This window comes from Dicentrarchus labrax, unplaced genomic scaffold (assembly GCF_905237075.1).
Source record: "Dicentrarchus labrax unplaced genomic scaffold, dlabrax2021, whole genome shotgun sequence".
Lineage (NCBI taxonomy): Eukaryota > Metazoa > Chordata > Actinopteri > Moronidae > Dicentrarchus > Dicentrarchus labrax.
Window position 1 is genome coordinate 7,460,812 of NW_026136720.1, and position 19,698 is coordinate 7,480,509.

The window sequence follows — 19,698 nt, forward strand, 5'->3', positions numbered from 1 at the left end:
CTGCTTGCACATGTGCACGCTCCTGTTTGAGAGTACTTGTTTTCATTAACACTCCTCGCTCTTCCTTCTCCTCATGTCAGACAGTCTACGGCTATATATCTGTGAGCATGCTGACGACTAACGTCTCCACTAATTCCACTTAAACCTAATAAAAGTTATTTATAGCTCCGGTGAGCATGCGGGGGGAGAGATTCTCAGGGGAATCACATTCAGCTCAACCTCCGCTAAGCTTCTCTTCCTTACCATCCTCTCCTGGTGCCCTTTGGCTGAGCTCCACCTTGGGGCCCCAGACCCTGCTCCTTTAGCGCAGTTAGACAGGTGCAGCTGGCCGCAGACATGCACAGACCCTCCACGCCAACCACCGAACTCGCCCTCTCCGTTTACACCCTCGCCTTAATCACTTAGATTCATATGGCACTTTAAAAAAAAAAAATCTGGGCGCAGTTCTTAGCCAGATAAAATTCACAAGACATTCTAGTGTGGCTCCATGGTTTGTGAGGTGATGAAGTTACAGTGTTAGAGGCTTGAGAGGACTCTGCAGCAGAGGACAGCAGAGGTTAGAGAGCTAGAGTTTTGAATTTTGAGACCAAAACCTGAAGTGACCTTCATCGTTCCATTAGATTTGTTTTTCAGGTAATAAAAGTTGACGTTTAATTTAATACTGTTATTTCCAATATTCAACATAAACATAAATTCCCCCTAATTTGTGTAGAATAATTAGATTATGTTAGATGTTTGATATTGATCCTTTACTCTGAACAGTGAAACTCCCTCTGTGAGGTCCACTTTAATGTGAAATCACGGCACAATAACACAATTCCTTCCAGAAATCTTGCGGTCAGAGACATCCACCCACTAAACTAACATTTAGCAGCAGGACACAGCGGACCAATTATTTTTTCCTCATTCACTAAATCAACATGTAACATTCAACCCAATTAGGTTGGGGCATAACGGAGCCTTACGTAAGTTGCCCAGCAGTGCAGGAAAAACAAATTGTCCTGCCAAAACCCCAAATCAAGAATGACACGAATGATCTACATACAGTAGCTGCAATGAGAACGATGTTATTCTCCACTGTTAACAGCCTCCAGTGATTACCACCAGACAAAATGGGAGCATCCCTGCTCCTGCATGAATGATTAGCTTATAAAACAGGATAGGCAACATTGGCACCCCTCTTTTCTTTGAGGGTGTTGTGGAGCAAGTGGCACATGAATTAAACTGGTGACAAGCAGAGGCTGCAGATCTCTCCCAAAGTCTACTTTTAGAAGGTGCAAGTCAAGGTTTTAGGTTTCAGCGTCTGCTCTTGAGTGAATGGGTTTTCCAGCTTGCCAATTAGGTGTACAATTTAAAGGCTTGTTGTCCAGAAGCCAGCTGGTTGAAGCCTGTTGATTATGCTGTATGGATTGGTCGCAGTTTGCCTGCACGCATTGGGTTTTGTCTTAATGCATGGAAAGCCAGGACACACTTCATGATTTTGATAAAGACCTAAAATTAAAGATAAACAAAGCTCTAGCTTTGAAAGTGATCCTTTCTCCCAAGTGGCCAAATTGCAGGTTCCCAGAGTAGATGAAGAGTAAGCACACCACAGGAATGTAGTCTTGAAATTTTAGCCTGCTAACGGAAGCCTAGAGAAGGGTGACATCAGGGCGGGTGTAGCATTGGGGTCTGTGCACAAGTAGTGGACAGCAGCTAGAGGGAAACCTTCACATGTAATCACTTCCTGCCTATTTCCTCCTTGGGAATCTGTCACCTGATGATGCCTTTAAACGTCTTCTGTTTAATTCAAGTTAATGGGTGAAAAGGCCTATGGCCCGAGCAGCCTCAGTGGAGGGGCTTATTAATACCCTCAGAGACGGAACTGGCTCCTGGGTGCCGTCCACTTGAGCCCAACCACCTGGCTTGATGCAAGGCTACGGCTTCCCTTTGATTAAGGAAACACTGAGCTAAGGAAGGAAAGATCTCACACCAGTCCACCTCTCTTTTCACACCAGACCAGTTTCCGGAGGTTTACAAATTGTCAGAGCTAAGAAAAACTAATAAACAGAGCCATGACCACTTGTGTGGATGAGAGTTGAGCCAAAATAAAATAAACAAGCGTTGAACCAACTATGGTGCAAAGTGACCTTTGTGCTTGACAGAGGCCTTTTCAAATTCTTCACCTAAAGCCTCATTGGTTCTCAGGGAAGGAGATGGTTAGATTCACTGAGGTAATGGTTAGAGAATGTGGATAATGATACCACCGAGCTAAACACCTACTAAATGCTTAATTACGACAGCAAAAAGTAATTATTTACCACGTTAGCAGCAATGTTTGTCGGTCCATCTCTTTTATCCCGACTTATATATCTCAGCAATTATTACATGGATTATTCTGACATACAGACCTTCATGGTCCCCAGATGATGATTCCTTATGGCTTTGTTGATCCCGTAACTTTCCCTCTAGTGCCCCGAGGATGACATTTTTGTTTTTTTTTAGGGAAATGTCTCAACCACTATTGGAAAGATCGCCATGAAATTAGGTACACACATTCATTTCACCCTCATGATGAATTGCTATAACTTTAGTGATACGTTATCATTTCCTTTAGCTAATACTTACTTACAAAATACTTGAACTTTGTCTTTAGTGCTAACTGGCAAATGGTTGCACTCTGACAGGCTAAACTAAGACGGTTAATGTGGTAAACATTACACCAACTAAAAAGCAGACATTGTGAGAATGTTGACCGTTTTTGTTTTAATTATTCATTATTAACATAATTATTTTCACACACAACTAAAACCCAAAGATATTCAGAAAAACAGAAAACTTTCACATTTGAGAAGCTGAAACCAGACAAATGGTAAAATTTCTGCTTGATAAACAATTCCTCAGTTATAAAACTGTTTTCTGTCAATCAACTAATCTATTAATTAACTTATGGTTTCATATTTATCCAAAATGTGATTGTCTTGGTGTTAAATCCCCCATGGCATTGGCAAATACGGTGTATACAGATTGTAAGTAAGAAATGACAAACACAGAGTTGATACAGCTGTCTGACATTCACTTTATTGTTAAAACTTGTTTTGGTATATCAGCTGCTTTTCTTTTTACGCATCTTTAAATTAAAGGCAAAGATATACAGCTTCATCTTCAAAAACCATGCAGCAGTGTAAACATGAGGTCTACTGAGATAAAAAGTCATACAACTACAACATACTGGCAAAGTCTGTGGTAACAAAACTGTCATGTCAAAAAAGGAACCATTTTGTCCGTTTCACTTCTTGAATCAGCAAAGCTTTAACTTAATGCTCATCATTCGCCGCGTTCAACTAGTAAATATGCATTTTTGTTTCTTGAATAAAGTGGTGAAAACATGGAAAAAAATAAATAATGATGAACTGACAACATATACATAACAGAAATGCATTCCTACACATGACACCCCCACTACATCTGCTCTTTCTAAGCATTACTCATGGATTTCCTAACATACTATAATAACCTATTAAACGATTGCGTACCTCATTCTTGACAGCTGCAACATCACTATGCTGGAACGGTCAACTCAACAGTTTGCTCATAAAAGTTTAGAATTCATCTTGATCTGACAAAAAGGCTACCAAGGTACTTAGGAATTGGTTGGTTAGAACTAAAAGGACCAGTCATGGAGTGCACAACAGAGTTAAAATACAGAACCCACTCTTTTTTTTTTTTGTTTTTTTTTGTTTTAAACACAAGAAACTGAAAAAAGTTGTGTCAGCCACACACAGTGTCAGTCAAACTCAACACGTGCAAGTGAGATCCAACCGAGACACACAACCTGTCTCGCGAATCCCTCACTTTTCACAGCAAACTTCACGTTTCCCACCCACCAGCACGTCTGAGTCACACAGATTATATTATTACTGTAGACATTATACTGCATCTCAATTTCTTCTACTGCTGCACACGTACACGTCCACATAAGCACTAACCTTCCAACGCTGTAGCCAGCACCCTTGAATACTAGGCCAAGTTAGTAAAACCTGAGAATGAAAATGACACAAACGCGATCTGCCTTCGGCGCTAATCAAATCATGGCAGCTAAAAAGAACAAACATATTGCCTGTGCACTTGAGTCAGAAAGGCAACGAAGATCCATTTGCTAGACCGTGGCAACTGCTCCGTGTCTTGTGTGTTGCTATCCAGAACCACACTGACACAGGTTCACTTTCTTATGTTGAATATTTACAACTCTTGTAATTATAGCTCGACTTCTACAGGCTTCCATAGGTAGAAGATTACTGGATAAAATGGTTCAGCCTAGCGAATGAGACTCGGTAGCAGTTTAAATACAGAGCCATTTGAAATTAATGGACACCACGCAACATGCAGTTTGTTGATAGCACTTAACATCACGTTTGCTGCCGGTTACATGAGGTTCTGCAATTGAGGAGATCGGGGGGGGGAGAAACTAAAAACAACATGAATTCAGAAGATTTTCAACACTGGGACAAAAACTAGTAAAATATTGCACCATCTCTCAACTTAAAACATGGTGCAAATGTTGGATGATGCTACTGGACAATCCTTCGGCTGAAATGTCAGTTACTGTGGTTATACAGACTTGATCTCAGACTACAGAGGCTCAGATTCTCTCCTCCCTTTCTGCCCTTTTTTACATTAGTGGGTCACTAAGGCACCAGTGCGAACAGTCCTGTAAATAAAAACTTTGATCTGTGCACTACCTGTACCCCATACCACCCGAATCTCACCTAGCCTATACATACAGTACACATGAACGCCTCACACACATATTGACAGTAATGTTTCCAAATATCATCATCTCAATCATCCTTATTTCTGTAAAATCAATTAACTTAAAAAATAACCCCAAATCCAACATTTGATTCTGTACAAGCTTTAGGAAGAATATATGTTTTGCTAAAAACAACTTCTCATGTTTGTTCCACCCACAGAGGGGACGATCACTTGGCTTTGTTGTCGAGCTGGAAGAGAGCCAGTATGTCCAGCATGGCCTGTCTGATGTTTGTGCCAAAACGGTGGGAGTCCTGAAATAAAGCAAAAAAAAAATGTGGAAAGAAGATTTTAAAAAGCCTCCTAAAGACATAGAAAATTTTAAATTGTCTGTAAATACTGAAAACTAGTGAACTTACGGTCTCCGGGCTTGAGTGTTTGCTGGAGATGTGGAAGTTGATGAGGTTCTCACCAACAATGATGTAGGAGACACCATAACCATCATTAGCCACCTAAAGGACACAGGAGGAGAGAAAAAGAGATGTGAGTTTAATATCAACAATAGTCTCAATGTATTCAAACTATAATTCCAAAACATGGGAATTTCTGTCATGTATGTACAGACTTTTTATTCCCTCATTAAAGTACATAAAAAACAAGTGGACATATATATACACTTAGTGTGACACGCTATGCTCAGTGAAGAGGAAACATTTTTATGAGTATATTATATATAATATAGACTTATCCACAAATTGCATCTGCACAAGCGTTTCAGCTCTGTCCTAAATTCCTGTAAAAACTGATGGATAACTTACAGGACCAAATCCGCCTCCGGAGGACACATACTCAGGGTGTTTGACCAGATCAAACAACTCAGTTTGCTGCACAGGGGTCTGACTGGTGGATAGCCTCCATGGTTCAGACAGGACCTAAACATAAGGGAAATAAATACATTAATTTCACCGCTCAAAGCAAACTCATGTTGTGTTCTTAGCCCAGCTAACATTTGTATCTAGCCTGGTGTGGATTTCTTTATTAGGTGCTTATTGGAAAGTTACTTTGGGATGTGAAGGAGTGACGTGTCACACAGTGATGCGCTGGATTTAAATATACCATGTCAAAATGGAAGGTGGAGTTTAAATATCTGGCTGCTGGACAAGATTCATTTCAACCACCTATCTTTCAATAAAACTCATGTAGTAAATTCAAGACTAGGTTTAATTTACAACTAGTCCAAACAAAACCTGCGAAACACCTGACTGTTTTTACCGTAGAATTGGGCTGAGACCCAAATCTTGGAATCCATCATTTCAAGCACAAAATAATTTCAAGGCTACTACAGTTCACCATTTTGTCTGTATTATTGTAAATCAATGGTCGCTGGTCTGTGTTGGTTCACATGGACAATATCATGTTGGTGATATTGGTGATGATGGTGGTGTTTAATTTACAGAGCCGAAATCTTCCAACAACTTGCAACATCATACCTCCTTGAGGAAGGCTGAGTCTTCTCCCAAGTATTTGGAAACCACATAGAGACAGAAAAGGTGGCGATCGATACCCTGTCCTGTCATTGCCAGGCGGTACATGTTTTGGTGCTTCTCTGCAGCCTGTTTGAGCAACATGAGACGCTCTTCTCTCTAAGAGGACAGAAAAGAAATAAAAAGTGAAACATGACAAAACAATTAAAAAGCATGATATGTATGCTGGAATTACAATCAGCGACTTAAAGCAGCACTGTAATCAGAGGTGTGTCGCGTTGCTTCTGTTTAGCCTTACCGTCTCGTCTCTGATCATGGATCGAACGAAGGCACAAGTCTCCATGGTGCAGGAACGCACAGTCTCTGTTCGGCCTTCACGGAACAAACGCGTCATGGAGGCTTCGTATGTCAGGCAGAACTTCCCTTTGTCCTGTTGAGAGACAGTATGCGTCAGATTTAAATGAAACCACAGAAAGTTGTTTTACAAACTGTCAATGAGTCTGCAACTTTTGGCCTTTTTTTTTTTAAATTGTGCTTGTGCTGAGTTTTGCATTATCAAATTAACTGCTAAACCAACAAGAAAATACAGCCTCAAACTACAGCTGAACAACATTTTTATCAAATCATTCATGAACAGTCTCCAATGATACGCTGGCTGGCAAGTTGTGACTGCCCTCTGCTGGAATTTAAGAGGAGTGTGAGTGTTTACTGTATGTGTTATTATAATTATAAGCAAATCATGCAAAGGCCACTAAAATGACAAAGAAATGAAGTGTTCAGTCATAAGATTTTGCTGAGAAACCAATGAGATGTATGTACTTACCCTGTAGTGGGCCAGCTGGAGGGCGATCTGGATGAAGGCATCAGGACTGGTGCGACACTTCTTAATCAGACCCTTGCCAAAGTCACTGAAGGGGAAAATGTGACAGTCCACATCATCCGCCAGAGACCTGGCCACTGTGAGAGAACTCTGGATGACCTCTTGGCACTAGAGGAAGTGACAAAGTCATGTGTTAGAGTGAGCAGGTGACAAAAGATTCAAAGCTCAGATTAATAAAATGTTTATCAGTGGCATAGTACTTCTTAGACAACCAGATATTGTATTGTCACCTTTTTAAATTTCAAATGTACAATACCCAAAAGTCCTTTCAGTACATCTTTAGATTTAAGTAATGAATAAGCACTGGTGCACATTGTTTGGGCCACGAACAAAAAAAAGATGATTGTAAATGATGACATGAAAATGTATAGAAACTGCTGTTTGCATTTTTTATTTAGCATGATGTTAATAATGGAAATATCATCAAAATATTGCGCTTTCTTGTTGTATTTGAATGTTGTAGTGGCTCTCCTACAAGATGACAATGCAAGCCAATCTGAGTTTGAGACCCCTGCGTATCAGCCTACAGTGTATGAGACATTTTCTAGCGGTCTTAAGCTGCCAGCATGATTCATCAGAAGTGCTTGTCAGAAGGTTCAAACAGCTTCACAAAGGTGAGAAATTAAGCAGGATCTGAACTTCTCTTTCCAGTTCTCTTTTTTCATAATTTACGAGTGAGTGAAACGCCTCTTCCGGGAGAGAATGCACATATTATCCCCATATTTAAATAATTATCAACCCTCTATATGATGGCTAACTTTTGTCCCCACATTTGAATGTGGCCAAACACAACAGCCATTGTAGGAACAAGTTGTTTTTGAGACTAATCCGGCCCTTACCTCAGCAGGGAGGTCCCACTGCAGCCTCTGAGGACCTGGCATGTTGGGGTGGGGCTCCCCACGGCAGTGACCATCCTCATATCCCAGTTTAACAGGGTCCATGGAAAGTACATGCTGCAACGCAAAGTTTTAACATGACTAACTCTATTAAATGCAGACATGACATTGATTGATTTTACATTTGTCTTAAAAAGATTGGACAAACCAAGCCAATCAGAACATAAAAACATATTCAGTTGTATTAGTTCAGATTGAGCTAGTTAAATGTATTCCTCATTGTCCTTTAAAGAAAAAAGAAAATCTATTTCAATCAAAATCAACAACACTTTTGTATTATATGTATTTTTTGTGGGCGGTCGATCAAAAATGATTATTATTAAATAATAACTATATAGATGTACCTCCCAGAGATGGCCAATGATTGGAGCATCTGCCCATGAATGCTCTGCGTTCAGTCCCATGGTGGCATTCTTGAAAACAATCAGGTTAAAGGATTTATCAAACCACCTGAAAGACAACAAATAATAAACACAATGAACTTGTGCCACATACTTTTGAATCATAGCAAACAAAATATGTCAACTTCATCTAGCTCACCTGTCATAGCACTTTCCGTGGAGCAGGGACTTGGCGTATCTGTCCAGAGACTTGACTGGGTTGTTGCTATCGTAGCACTGCTCAGTGTCATCAAGGGTCACAACGAAGGCCGCCTTCTCAATGGCGTCTAGTGACTGCTTGTTCTTACCACGGCTGAAGTAGGTTTCCCGAGCACTGGCCCATGGGGTCCTGCAGAATTTCAAATTAAGGCAGATCTGAGGAAATGCCTTACGGGAGTCAGGCCTACTTACACTAACTAGTGCACACAAGTTTGTCTCTGTCTTCTGTGTGATGTGTGGGAGGAAGGCACAGTACTTGCATTTTTGTGGTCACCTCCACACCTCTCCCTAACCTCATAACACTCATGTTGTCCGACGGGCAGTTATCTCACCAGTACATTGTGTGAGGTGATATTATTGGCCGATTTTAGCTTATCACAGACCTCAGCATATTTGTCAGCTGATGAGTAACAAAAACGTAGATATACAGATATAACAAAGATTTTAGGTTTTAGGTCATTTAGAAACAGTGCTAACATCACAGCAGCAAAAATGTCCTATTCAGTAGATATTGGGTACATTTTTTAATATAAAATTGAAGGGATCCTATTTTTATTTTAAAAACTGGATATCAGATATATTGTTTCTTCTCATTATCTATTATCGTATGAATTGAGTATAGCAACACTGTATAACTGCAATGATTACCTCATTGAATCAACTTTGAAACATATCATTCCAATAAATGAACATTTACATACAGTATTTCTTTACTTCCTGTTATGCTACAATACATACGCTCGCTCTGTAATGCCACCCACCTTTCTCCCGCAGTAAGGGCAGCTAGCCTCTCCTCTCCCGGCAAGGGCTCCGACTGGTCTGCCAAGATCCTCTCCATCTGCTGCTCTATCTCCCGTGGCAACAGCAGTCGCCCGTCATAAAACATCCACACCTTGAAATAACGCCCCTTATGGTACACAGCTATGTGTTTGCTCTCGTTCATGTGCTGAAGGATGTCTGGGGGGGAGGGACCAAGTAAGTGAGAGAGGAAACAAAAAGAGACAGACAGTTGGAGAAGTGTTTGGGGAGGTGTCGGGCAGAGTAAATTTGTGTGTTTGATCTCTTTGCAGCTTAAATTTGTAAATGATCAAAAAAAAAAAAAAAAAAAAAAAAAAAAAAAAAGTGGAGTGTGGATGTCACAGCCTTTCACTCAATATAGACAGAACAATAGAAGTGTTAGTAACCAATAACCAATGGTCCCACTGGTAAAATGATGTGACATCCACAACAGCCAGGGCTGGTAAACATCCTTCTTATGAAGTTATATTCATTTGAAGGGCAAAAAAACAACTGAATTCAAACTTTATGATGGGGGGAGGGAGGAGGGACTATACAGTTAAAAAACTAAAGCAGCTTGAAATGGGAAGTGCAGGAAGTGAGATGAAAAGGGAAATTCGTTTTGGAACAGGGTAGGGGTTTGGAATACAATGAATTGAGGCAATGTTTGTTTGAACAACACTGTGGGACAACCAAGAGAAACCAATTCAAAAACATCATATGCTTCTTTGATACAAAGCTATGATATTGTTTTGGTGATGCTCAAACAAGCATTGCCATTGTTACAGACAAGACAAAGGAGGGTATACTTATGCTAGGAACAAGCACCTCACATCCAGGTATTATTTAGCCCAGTTTGTTTGCTCTCACAGCAAGGGCAGCTCCAGCAATGCCAAAGTGAATACGGGACTGGCCACTAAGAGCCTGATATTTAAACAAACTGGTTTTGGAAATTGCAATAAAAAATATGTTATATTTAACAATTAAAGTTCTTGCCATATATTTTTACCTATATTTAATTGAAAAAAGTAAGAAATGTCACAACTTTTACATGACACCTTCACAACACATTTCAATTCATTTAAAACAGGCCATAATTGAGTTCTGTCCTCCACAGCCAGAGAGCTAAAAGCAGTTTGTGTGTGTTGGCTGTCTCATGAATGTGGGGCTTTCATTTTGAACTGATCCCCGTCTTCTCATGCATTAGATGTCCTTTACACACTGACTGTGCAGGTTTCATATCATGCCAGTTCTCCTACAACTTAACATTGTACTTAATCCGAAGTTTCAAGAAAGTTTCTTTACTAAAAGACATACTGAAATTTCTGCAGCATTAGCACAACCCAGGAGTTTGTAATGGTACCACCTAGGAGTGATAATAGTGGTTTATTATCTTTAATTAAAATTATATTTTTCTTCCAAACTCCATGGGACAAATACTGAAATGTACGTAAAACAATAACTATAAATATATATTTAGTAATTTGTTGTTATGTATTCAGGCCAATTTAATACTGTTTGACATTTTCAGGTCTTACCTTAACACTCTCGTTGTTTTCCCTTCTCAAACTCAAACATTAGATTTGAGTCGCATGCAAATTAATCCTTGAATGTGCACAAACCAGCACACATGCATTATTAATTCATAAAAGTCATATTATTTCTAATTCAAACAAACGGACAAATGTCCCAAGGAGAGGTACAGTAGGAATGTGGAGGAGGTGGCACTGCTAAAGACTCTACCTGTGTCTACACCTGGGACACGACTGGTGTTGAACATACGCTCGTATTGGGCTGAGCACATGGGAACAGTGTGTAGGAGCATGAGCTGAAACGCAAAAGGGGAGAGTCAAACACAACGAGATGACAAACTAAATGACCAAAATCCCCAGAGAGCAGCAGCAGCAGCAGACACAGGGACTGGAGCATGGATCAAGTGGAAAGGAAGCAATGAGGATTGGTGTGATAAGCAGTCTTAAGGAGAAGAAGGGATCACAGAAGGCCGCCAAGGAAAGAGACATGAGCAGGGTCCAGAAACCAGGGGTCTTCTATCTCAATGCCACCAGCAAAGCCCTGATATTTGCAGTAGGATATGTAATCAAATTGTAAATTAAATGTTTTACAAATACAAATTAAATGTGTATATCTCCCAAATAGATCTATAACATAACAAATAAATGCCAATCAGAAGTAGGATTGTTTCAGGACTGTGCTGTTGACAATGAGTCTAGGAGTCAGGGTTTCCAATGGCTGTTGCCGTGGTACAGCAAGGGTCACGGGTTGAGGGTCTGAGGGCACGATGAAGATGTGCCCTCCTCTTACCTGTCTCCAAACCAGGGATGCGGGTGGTGTTAAACATCCGCTCCCACTGAGCCGAACACAGAGGAACCTTGTTTGCCAGCAAGTATATCTAACGCAGCGTCCAACACAGCGAAGGGATAAAACAGTAAAGAGACAACCGAATGTAAGTGTGTAACAGAGGAGCACATGCATTTGTGTTTATATAAATGCATACAATCTGTATTTGCAAGAGATCAGTGTGTGTTTATGCAGCATGTTGTAAAACGTGTGAGGATCGTGCAAACGTAAAAAAGAATTTGCACTAAAGCATCATGCTGGTAAAGGAAAAGGACTGACAGAGGAGCGGGAAAAGATGACACTTGCGTGTGTCAGTAAAATCACTAGCATTCAATAAGCCTTATTCACTAAGCCTTCAGAAAATGCTTGTGATCTTGCTTTGCTGGTATCAAAGCTGTACTTTTATCAAAACAAGCAAAAAGCACAGTGCATGTGTCATTCCACAGTCAGAGTTAGACACAGTGAGCAGAAGACAATATGAAGTATCTACATAATCACTAATAAGACTGGTGATAACAAACTTATTTTATAGTACACAAGAAAAGGTTGTGAAAGATAGGCAGCATTTATTGTTAACTTAAAAGAGAAACTCACTGAGATAGCATCTAATAAATCAATAAATCATTAATGAGAAAGTTAAACATTTACATAGGATTGAACACATACTAATGTGGTTTATATATAGCTTGAACAATGTCTGTAGATTAACAAAGGTTCAACATTTTCATCAATCATTTCAGAAGTGAGACAGGAAGACTGAGGAGCGCTATACTCACTGGTTTGACCTGGCCTCTGTCCAGTTTTCTCCTGTAGAGCATGATAGCATGGATGGCATTACCTGCCCTGGCAGCCTGGATGTTGGTGGGGAACACATAAAGGAAATCCTGGAAAAAAGTAGAATAATAAATCAGTAATCAGTCACATTTCATCCATTGTGTCCTGAAAAACACATGATATGTGGCTTGTAAATGCAAACAGAAGTGTTTTTGTGATATGGTTTTGTAAGAAAGAACAGAGATCGAATTTTGTTTAGGATGCAAAAACAGACATTCCAATGGTGCTGGACTACTGCACTACTAGACAAAACAGATCCATAGCACTTTGTCTTTAGGAGCTGTGACTTGTGCCTGCCCTGCTGGAGTGACAGTTCAGTCTACTATCTCTCTCATTCAGGGACAAACACACAGAGGGAGCTGTGTGTTTTTTCCTCTTATAGACCCTCAGTGCTAGAAAGTGTTCATTTGAGCCCAATGAGTATGATCACAGATCAAAGACAAATTACAATACAGTGGTTGTAGCTTTGCCAACCAAGATGATGAAAATCCCAAGACTGTAGATGTAATGAGTTCTCCTGAGACACGGTCACAGTACATTTCTACACGCAGATGTATGGGGATTATTACTGCCAAGTGGGTATCCTTACCTTACATAGAAAAACATTTGCTACCCAACTGTACACAGCTATCACACACAGTATTAGACTAGTGATATGCCATAAATACATTCTTATCCAAAGGCTACCAAGAGGGAAAAAATGAAGTTATACAGACAGACAGAGACAGATAACTCCTTAATAGGATGGTTTTGATGATTGTCATCCTGTATCATCAGGACCCACGTGAGGAAATCCGATTCGTATGACTGACAGCAGTTTATGCAGCTGTGTATATTTATGTTCCCCATGAGTATTATTAGTATTATTAGACAGCAAATCGACTGCATGTTATGAATAATGACTAACAGGTAGAGAACAGACGAAAAGGAGGCATCTAATACAGTTTCGGGGGTTATTATAATGGGACTGCTTTCTCAATTGTATACAGTTTAGTCTAAGACACTGCGTTTGGCAGAGCGGTCATGTGCCATAAAGTTGCTCAAGAGTTCATGTTACCATATGACACTTTGTTGGTGTGCCTGGAGGTGACAGGTTACTCTGCAGCTCTAGTGGCAAATGTTTAGGATTACACATTAACAGTTAATAATTAAAGAGGAAATAACCTCTGTATATAACTCCACTATACACAGCTGTGTTTTAGGACATGGTGCTGTAAAAGGGTCAAACTCTCTGTTGAAAGCTTTTGGAATTCATTTTGGTGTCACCAAAACAAGTGAACAAACCAACAAAAAAAAACAACCTACATTTTAGCATGTTGCTTAATCTTTGACGAAAAGGCTGAAAGACTGTCAGGTAGAGATAGGGATCTTACCATGGCATAATAGTTGCTGTTCACCATGATGGGCCCACGACCTCTAAGGTAAATATACTCCTCCCACCAGTCACTGACCTGTGCAACACAAAGAGAGGATGGGGAGAAAGAGACAGAGGGTGAGACTATTAGACAGACAATGTTTTTCTAAGCAGTTTGAAGCCAATTCAAGACCTAGGACAGACTCCAAAACTGTGACAAAAGAGCAGAGGAGAGAGAAAGGGAGAGGAATTCTTTTTAACTCACATAGTTGGAGGCCCACCAGGACTTGAGTTTGAGGTACCACTGCAGTCTGGGTCCCAGGTTCTTCTCAAATTCTTTAGCCAAGCCCTTCATTCGTTCATACTGCTCATCCTCCATCAGTGGACGTACTGATTCCAGGTACTGTTAACACAGGGGAATGCATAGTTGCAAAGAGTGATTTTAAACAAGGAAGGAGCAGAAAGGCCAGATTTTTTTTATCTATTCATTCTCCCATGAGAGATAATGATAGACCGGAATAAAATCTGTTTAGTGGCTCTTCCTTAAGATAAAAAAAAAAAAAAGTAATGGGACGAAGAAGTGGAAATTACCCTTTTGCAGGTGTCCTTGACAGAGGGAACAGGTAGTCGTGGCAGAGAGTTCTGGAAACTGTAGAGCATTGGCTTCCTGCCTGAAAACACCTTCACTAATATCTGAAGAAGCAGAACAGATAAGGGAGAGGGGAAGGGCAAAAGGAAATTTAAAGTTACACTTTGTTTAATTTGGAAACCTGTGGTTTATAAGTCAAAGTCAGTAGTAATAGAGGGTACAACGAGACTAGCTTGTCAGAAAAGGGGCTAAACATCATTTCATTAGACTGGTTCCCTGTCTTTGAAAGTCTGGCACCACTGGTCAAAGTGCAAACATGTTATCGGTGGGTACAACTAAAAGTACCAAAGTAACACTTACTTTAGTACGGCATACATTTCACACAAGAATTGTCAAAGTAAAAAAAGAAAGTGCATCCTTGACTCATTACAGTTACTCGACTTTGTACTTTTTACAGAATTATTAAACTTTAATAATATTATAAAATACGCTCTTCTACTTTATTTTTAGTATTCAAGGGCATCACAAAATAACTTGTAGTGTATCACAACCTATACTTTAATACAGTTCAGCACTGTACAGTAATAAAAGTTGACCCTTTTATTTGTTAAGAGCCAGAATTTTGTGACCATAACTTTAACAAATGTTCTTCCAATTCTTGTCTCTCATACATCTGGCTCTCACAAGCTGTAACAATATGTTCCATGTGAGATGGCAAAAACTGCATTCTTTACTCATGTGGGGGGAATAAATTGCACTAGGACATTCTTGTAGGAATCTGTTCTTGAGTGAATTGAACAGAGGAGCACATTCATTGTCTCACCATCCACAGACGAGCAGACCAGGACACAGAGCCATGGCGTGCATGCATCCAGCCATGCCACGACAACAGGCACTTAAGGACATTCCTCATGATCATGATTATGGTGACCCACAGGCCCGTGCCCACCAGAACTCCTCCAACTATCCTCTGGCTATCTGTGGACATATATTGACTAAGGACAGAGACAAAGAGAGGGGGGGGCAGAGATCATTAATAGACTTGGCCCAGCCTTAAGTCAACAAAGGCACATTAAATCATGACTGATAAACAATGCATGTAATTAATCTAACACAAACACACCCAGTACAATCCTAAACCTTTATTACCTCCACCAAGGAGGTTATGTTTTCGGTAGTTTGTTTAATTGTTTCTTTATCAGCAGGCCCGACTATTGGCCTTGGTGGCGGTTTGTGTCCTCTGAGAGCCGCGGAAGTGTTGATAAGAGAGGCATTAAAAGCTAGGTGGACAGTACGTGCTTGTATAATATCACTAAACATGATCAAAAACACATGTTATCAAACATGAAGATGAAGCGCGGTGGACAGTTGGAACAAAATGTGATATCGGAATGGCAAAAATGAAATTAACTACTTTACAATCTGTAATTGTTATTACACTTAAAGCTGCCACTGACAGAAGCAGCGTAATTAAGGATGTCCCGTTGTCCAGGGGACAATAAAAACACCACCTGGGATACTAAGACACAGAGTCTGGGGCAATTCTGGGACAGTACACAATAAAAGTATAAAATGACAAACTTTTTTCTTTATTTTCTCTTTGGCCTGTTCACTGTCTGGAGGGATTGCCTCTCTCCAGTACACTAATATACACTCAATACACTCTTATTGGCTTTTTGTTCTCAGGGCTTTTGTTGTACTTGCAGTGACATGTTGCTCTAAGGTCTAAGCTACGTCACATGTGTGCTTACACACATAGTCATAGACCAGTGTGTACAACTTGGCAGACAGTGGGTGTGGTGACCTTTGGTGAATGTTTGACCTTCTCTCTAGGTATCTGGATTTGGATGATCCTACAGCTTGTAAATATGTAAATAGTTAATTTGAACTTTTCTTACGCTTTCTCTCCGGATCTATGGATTAAGGTGTTCCTAAAGCTTATATGTAAATACAATAGTTTGTTTGAGCTTGTAAATAGTTCTGTATTTCATTTGATCTTCTCCCTCCCCAAATAATTACAATGTTCAAAGTGTGCGTATATACACTTATCTCATTGTATATAAGAAACAGGTTTACATTTGTACTGCAGTTTGCAGTATTGATACAGTTAGACAACAAACAGTAACTCAACCAATGACTAAATAAATAATGAAAACTGACTGTGGCAGAATGAGAAAAAGAATTTCAATTTGGGACAATGGTTGTTAAGTCTGGGACATTTGAAAGTAGAATTTAGGACAGTTGCGGGACACTGAGCAAAAAAGTTCATTTTGAGCCCTGAACGGGAGTACCGGTGAATCAGGCCTACGTGTTTGCTTGTAAATACCTGAGGCATGTGCAGAACTGCATAAATGTCGTAAAGGATGATACCAAGTCAAATTGATTCCAACTCCCATCGCTATGCATTCGTCCAGGTGGAGCACTTTCACATGTTGGATTTTGTATCACAACTAATATTGTATTCCATGCCTTGTGAACAAATTAGCAAGGTGGTTATGTCTAGACATGAATACAGCTCTTTTGTGTTCCATATTGTTTTGATAAGGCCAATAATTGAGGGGTTTTGGCTGTCTCTGTTTGTTTACAGAACAAAAAAAACGAAAAACCAACAAACACCATATCATGGTGGGAGAATACCTCATGATATCAGTGGTCTTACCTGATGGGTATGTGTTGGCCTAGCTTGGCAAACATCCCCAGAGAGGGATCCAGCTGTTGGTATTTACTGTAGGACATGTAGGACACAACCACTACCATGAACCCACCAGGGCTGCCAGGGTACACACCAGTCATTACTCCATTCTGTGGAAAGGTAAATTCAAATGCAGTGTTACAAAAGGTTAGCACAGTCTTAAAGAGCAAATACTATATAAGGATATCGTTTATAAAAGCATTCATTCATTTCATAACACAATGTTTTGGATTCAGCTAAATTACAGATATCTAAAGAAAAGAGGAATGCATGAAAATGCTAGCAGGGTTTGAGTGACTTGTCTGTAAACAGACAACTATGCCAAAGGCCAGGACACAGAGAACACACAGGAAGGTTACTGTAACTGTTGACTGTTTGTGTGAGAGTTGGTGACCTTCCACTATAATGCATAACTGGGGCCCTTATGATGCTGTTTATTCACTACATTTTTACTGACAACAGACATGAACAGAAACTGTTGCGCGATAAAAGTAGATAACAGACAGAGTACCAATAACTCAAAGCTCATCAAGATTTCCCCTCATACTTTACAGAAACCCTCTAGACTTTGCCCTTCTATATATCAAACCCCTCTCACCTTGAAGCGAATGAACCTCTTCTTCCAAGAGTGGAGGCCAGAGAGGTAGATCTGGCGTAGAGCCTCGTGGCACAGCTGCAGGTCGATGCCATCGGGGGTGACGGTGAACTGGAAGGCCACCGCCTGGTGAGCTTCTGCCATGGTGGCTGCTACTGTACAGGGTCACTGAGGGTCAGGAAAGTGTAAATTAAAAAAAGTTAGTGAAGTAGAAGTTTCATTTTAGGTAACTGGAAGATGTAGCTCAAAAACACCCAACCACATCTTAATCATTGTGCCTACAATATATTCTCAGTCAGTGTTAATGCAAATGGCTTTACCAAACAGTAAATTAATCACAAAGTTGGGATAATGACGTCAATTATGAATCAGATCACAAACAACAATGTACAATCACTACATCCTGATATCTGTCAGCCATACTTCAGAACAATCTCGTATTGACCAGCTCCTGTGACAGTTACTAGAAATCTTTATTCCTTATTTCTCGACCACGCTTCAGGTTACCCAATTTCCAAGATTTCCTCATTCTGAGCTCTTTGTAGGGAAATGGACAACAGATAACTGCATTCTTACACAGAACCGCCCTATATATGTTATATATATATATATATATATATATATAAAATTGATATTTCTTTCTTAATATCCCTATGACTGTAGTCTTTAGCCTCTTTCTTAGGTACTGTAACCCAACACTCAAGACCACATTTTTGATGGTCTTTGTATCATCTTGGTCCTGCTTGCGATTGTGTCTCAGACCTGAGGACTGAGGTTATTTTTAGTGAAGTCACAATCATTTGACTATGTCTCAGAGAGGTATCTGCTGCATGTGTCTTTTTTATTAAAAAGTCATGTGAGCCAGTACTGAAAACTTAAGGGTATTTAGAAAAACACAACCATAATCAGATATCCCAGGAAGTATAAACAGTAACCAAAGCACACAACATTTTGCTGTTCTTCTGCATTAAGACTGGTAACAATGATTATTAACTATTAGGATTTTAATGATTACATTTTTTATAAGGAAATTTCGTGACTAAAAGGGTTGCCCTTCATTTCAGCTTGATGAGCATAGTTAGCTATATTAATTACTATATATAGCTACTATGGCTAGTTCCTATATTCATCTGGTTCATGCAAAATGACACCAAGGAAGATGCACTGGGAGGTGACTGAACTGGTTGGGCAGGTGTGCCATCTTACGCTTTAGTACAAAAGAACTGCTGCAACATTGAGCTATTACATGTTTAAATTATGTTAGGATGCAATTTGTGAATTTCATTATTTTTAATTTGATATGGTAAAGGAGATAAGAGGAATGGGGAGCTAATAGGCAACTGATATTAAGCCTCCAAAGGTGACATGAGTATAAGATACCAATCTTCTCAATACAGAGAGCTCTGGGAAATAGTAATTGATCGTGTTAATGATTACCTTACCAAGTGCCTAAGACAGCAGATTTCTTGCTTGTCTCATCTTTTGTAATTGGGTAACTAATGAGGCTAATAATATTAAGAATAATTCGTATTTTTGTATGAACTGATTGTGCAGCTGGAGCAAGGTGGTTAGCATTACAAAGATTTTGACTATATATGTAATACATTTCATATTTAATTATTTCTTATACACAAGTAAATGAAATCCATTAAATATACTGGACCACTTAAGATAATGAATAATGAATTATTTAGGATTTACATCCAAAATCCATGATATGAAATGGAAACGCCCTAATATAAGTGATGTTTTTTCTCATAATGCCTACAATAAACCTACAAAATAACCAGCATTTATTCACATTTTTAGAGCCACCCCAAAAAAAAAAAAACATGTTTTCATTTCACTAAAATCATGTTAACTAAGCCTTTATTTGACCATCACTGACACAGGAGACCAGCAGTATGTG

At 39.6% G+C, this 19,698-nt stretch overlaps 1 protein-coding gene across 3 annotated transcripts in view; it reads right to left on the bottom strand.

The window, feature by feature from the left end:
• Positions 1-3,038: 3,038 nt before the first annotated feature.
• The window catches only part of cpt1ab (carnitine palmitoyltransferase 1Ab (liver)), an 18,659-nt gene continuing 1,999 nt past the window's right edge, over positions 3,039-19,698 (bottom strand). For 2 of the 3 annotated variants that reach the window (XM_051382310.1, XM_051382311.1), the window contains exons 2-19: positions 17,793-17,957; positions 17,162-17,304; positions 15,326-15,497; positions 14,505-14,606; positions 14,179-14,316; positions 13,933-14,010; positions 12,502-12,609; positions 11,690-11,777; positions 9,352-9,547; positions 8,532-8,720; positions 8,336-8,441; positions 7,935-8,048; positions 7,039-7,203; positions 6,514-6,645; positions 6,222-6,374; positions 5,550-5,663; positions 5,151-5,243; positions 3,039-5,045 (exon numbers count right to left, since the gene is read on the bottom strand). In XM_051382310.1, coding sequence (XP_051238270.1) covers positions 4,962-5,045; positions 5,151-5,243; positions 5,550-5,663; positions 6,222-6,374; positions 6,514-6,645; positions 7,039-7,203; positions 7,935-8,048; positions 8,336-8,441; positions 8,532-8,720; positions 9,352-9,547; positions 11,690-11,777; positions 12,502-12,609; positions 13,933-14,010; positions 14,179-14,316; positions 14,505-14,606; positions 15,326-15,497; positions 17,162-17,304; positions 17,793-17,933 — 2,316 coding nt within the window. In that variant the 5' untranslated portion in view covers positions 17,934-17,957 and the 3' untranslated portion in view covers positions 3,039-4,961. Of the gene's footprint in view, positions 5,046-5,150; positions 5,244-5,549; positions 5,664-6,221; positions 6,375-6,513; positions 6,646-7,038; positions 7,204-7,934; positions 8,049-8,335; positions 8,442-8,531; positions 8,721-9,351; positions 9,548-11,110; positions 11,196-11,689; positions 11,778-12,501; positions 12,610-13,932; positions 14,011-14,178; positions 14,317-14,504; positions 14,607-15,325; positions 15,498-17,161; positions 17,305-17,792; positions 17,958-19,698 lie in introns of all 3 variants that reach the window. The other variant, XM_051382312.1, reaches the window with a different exon arrangement.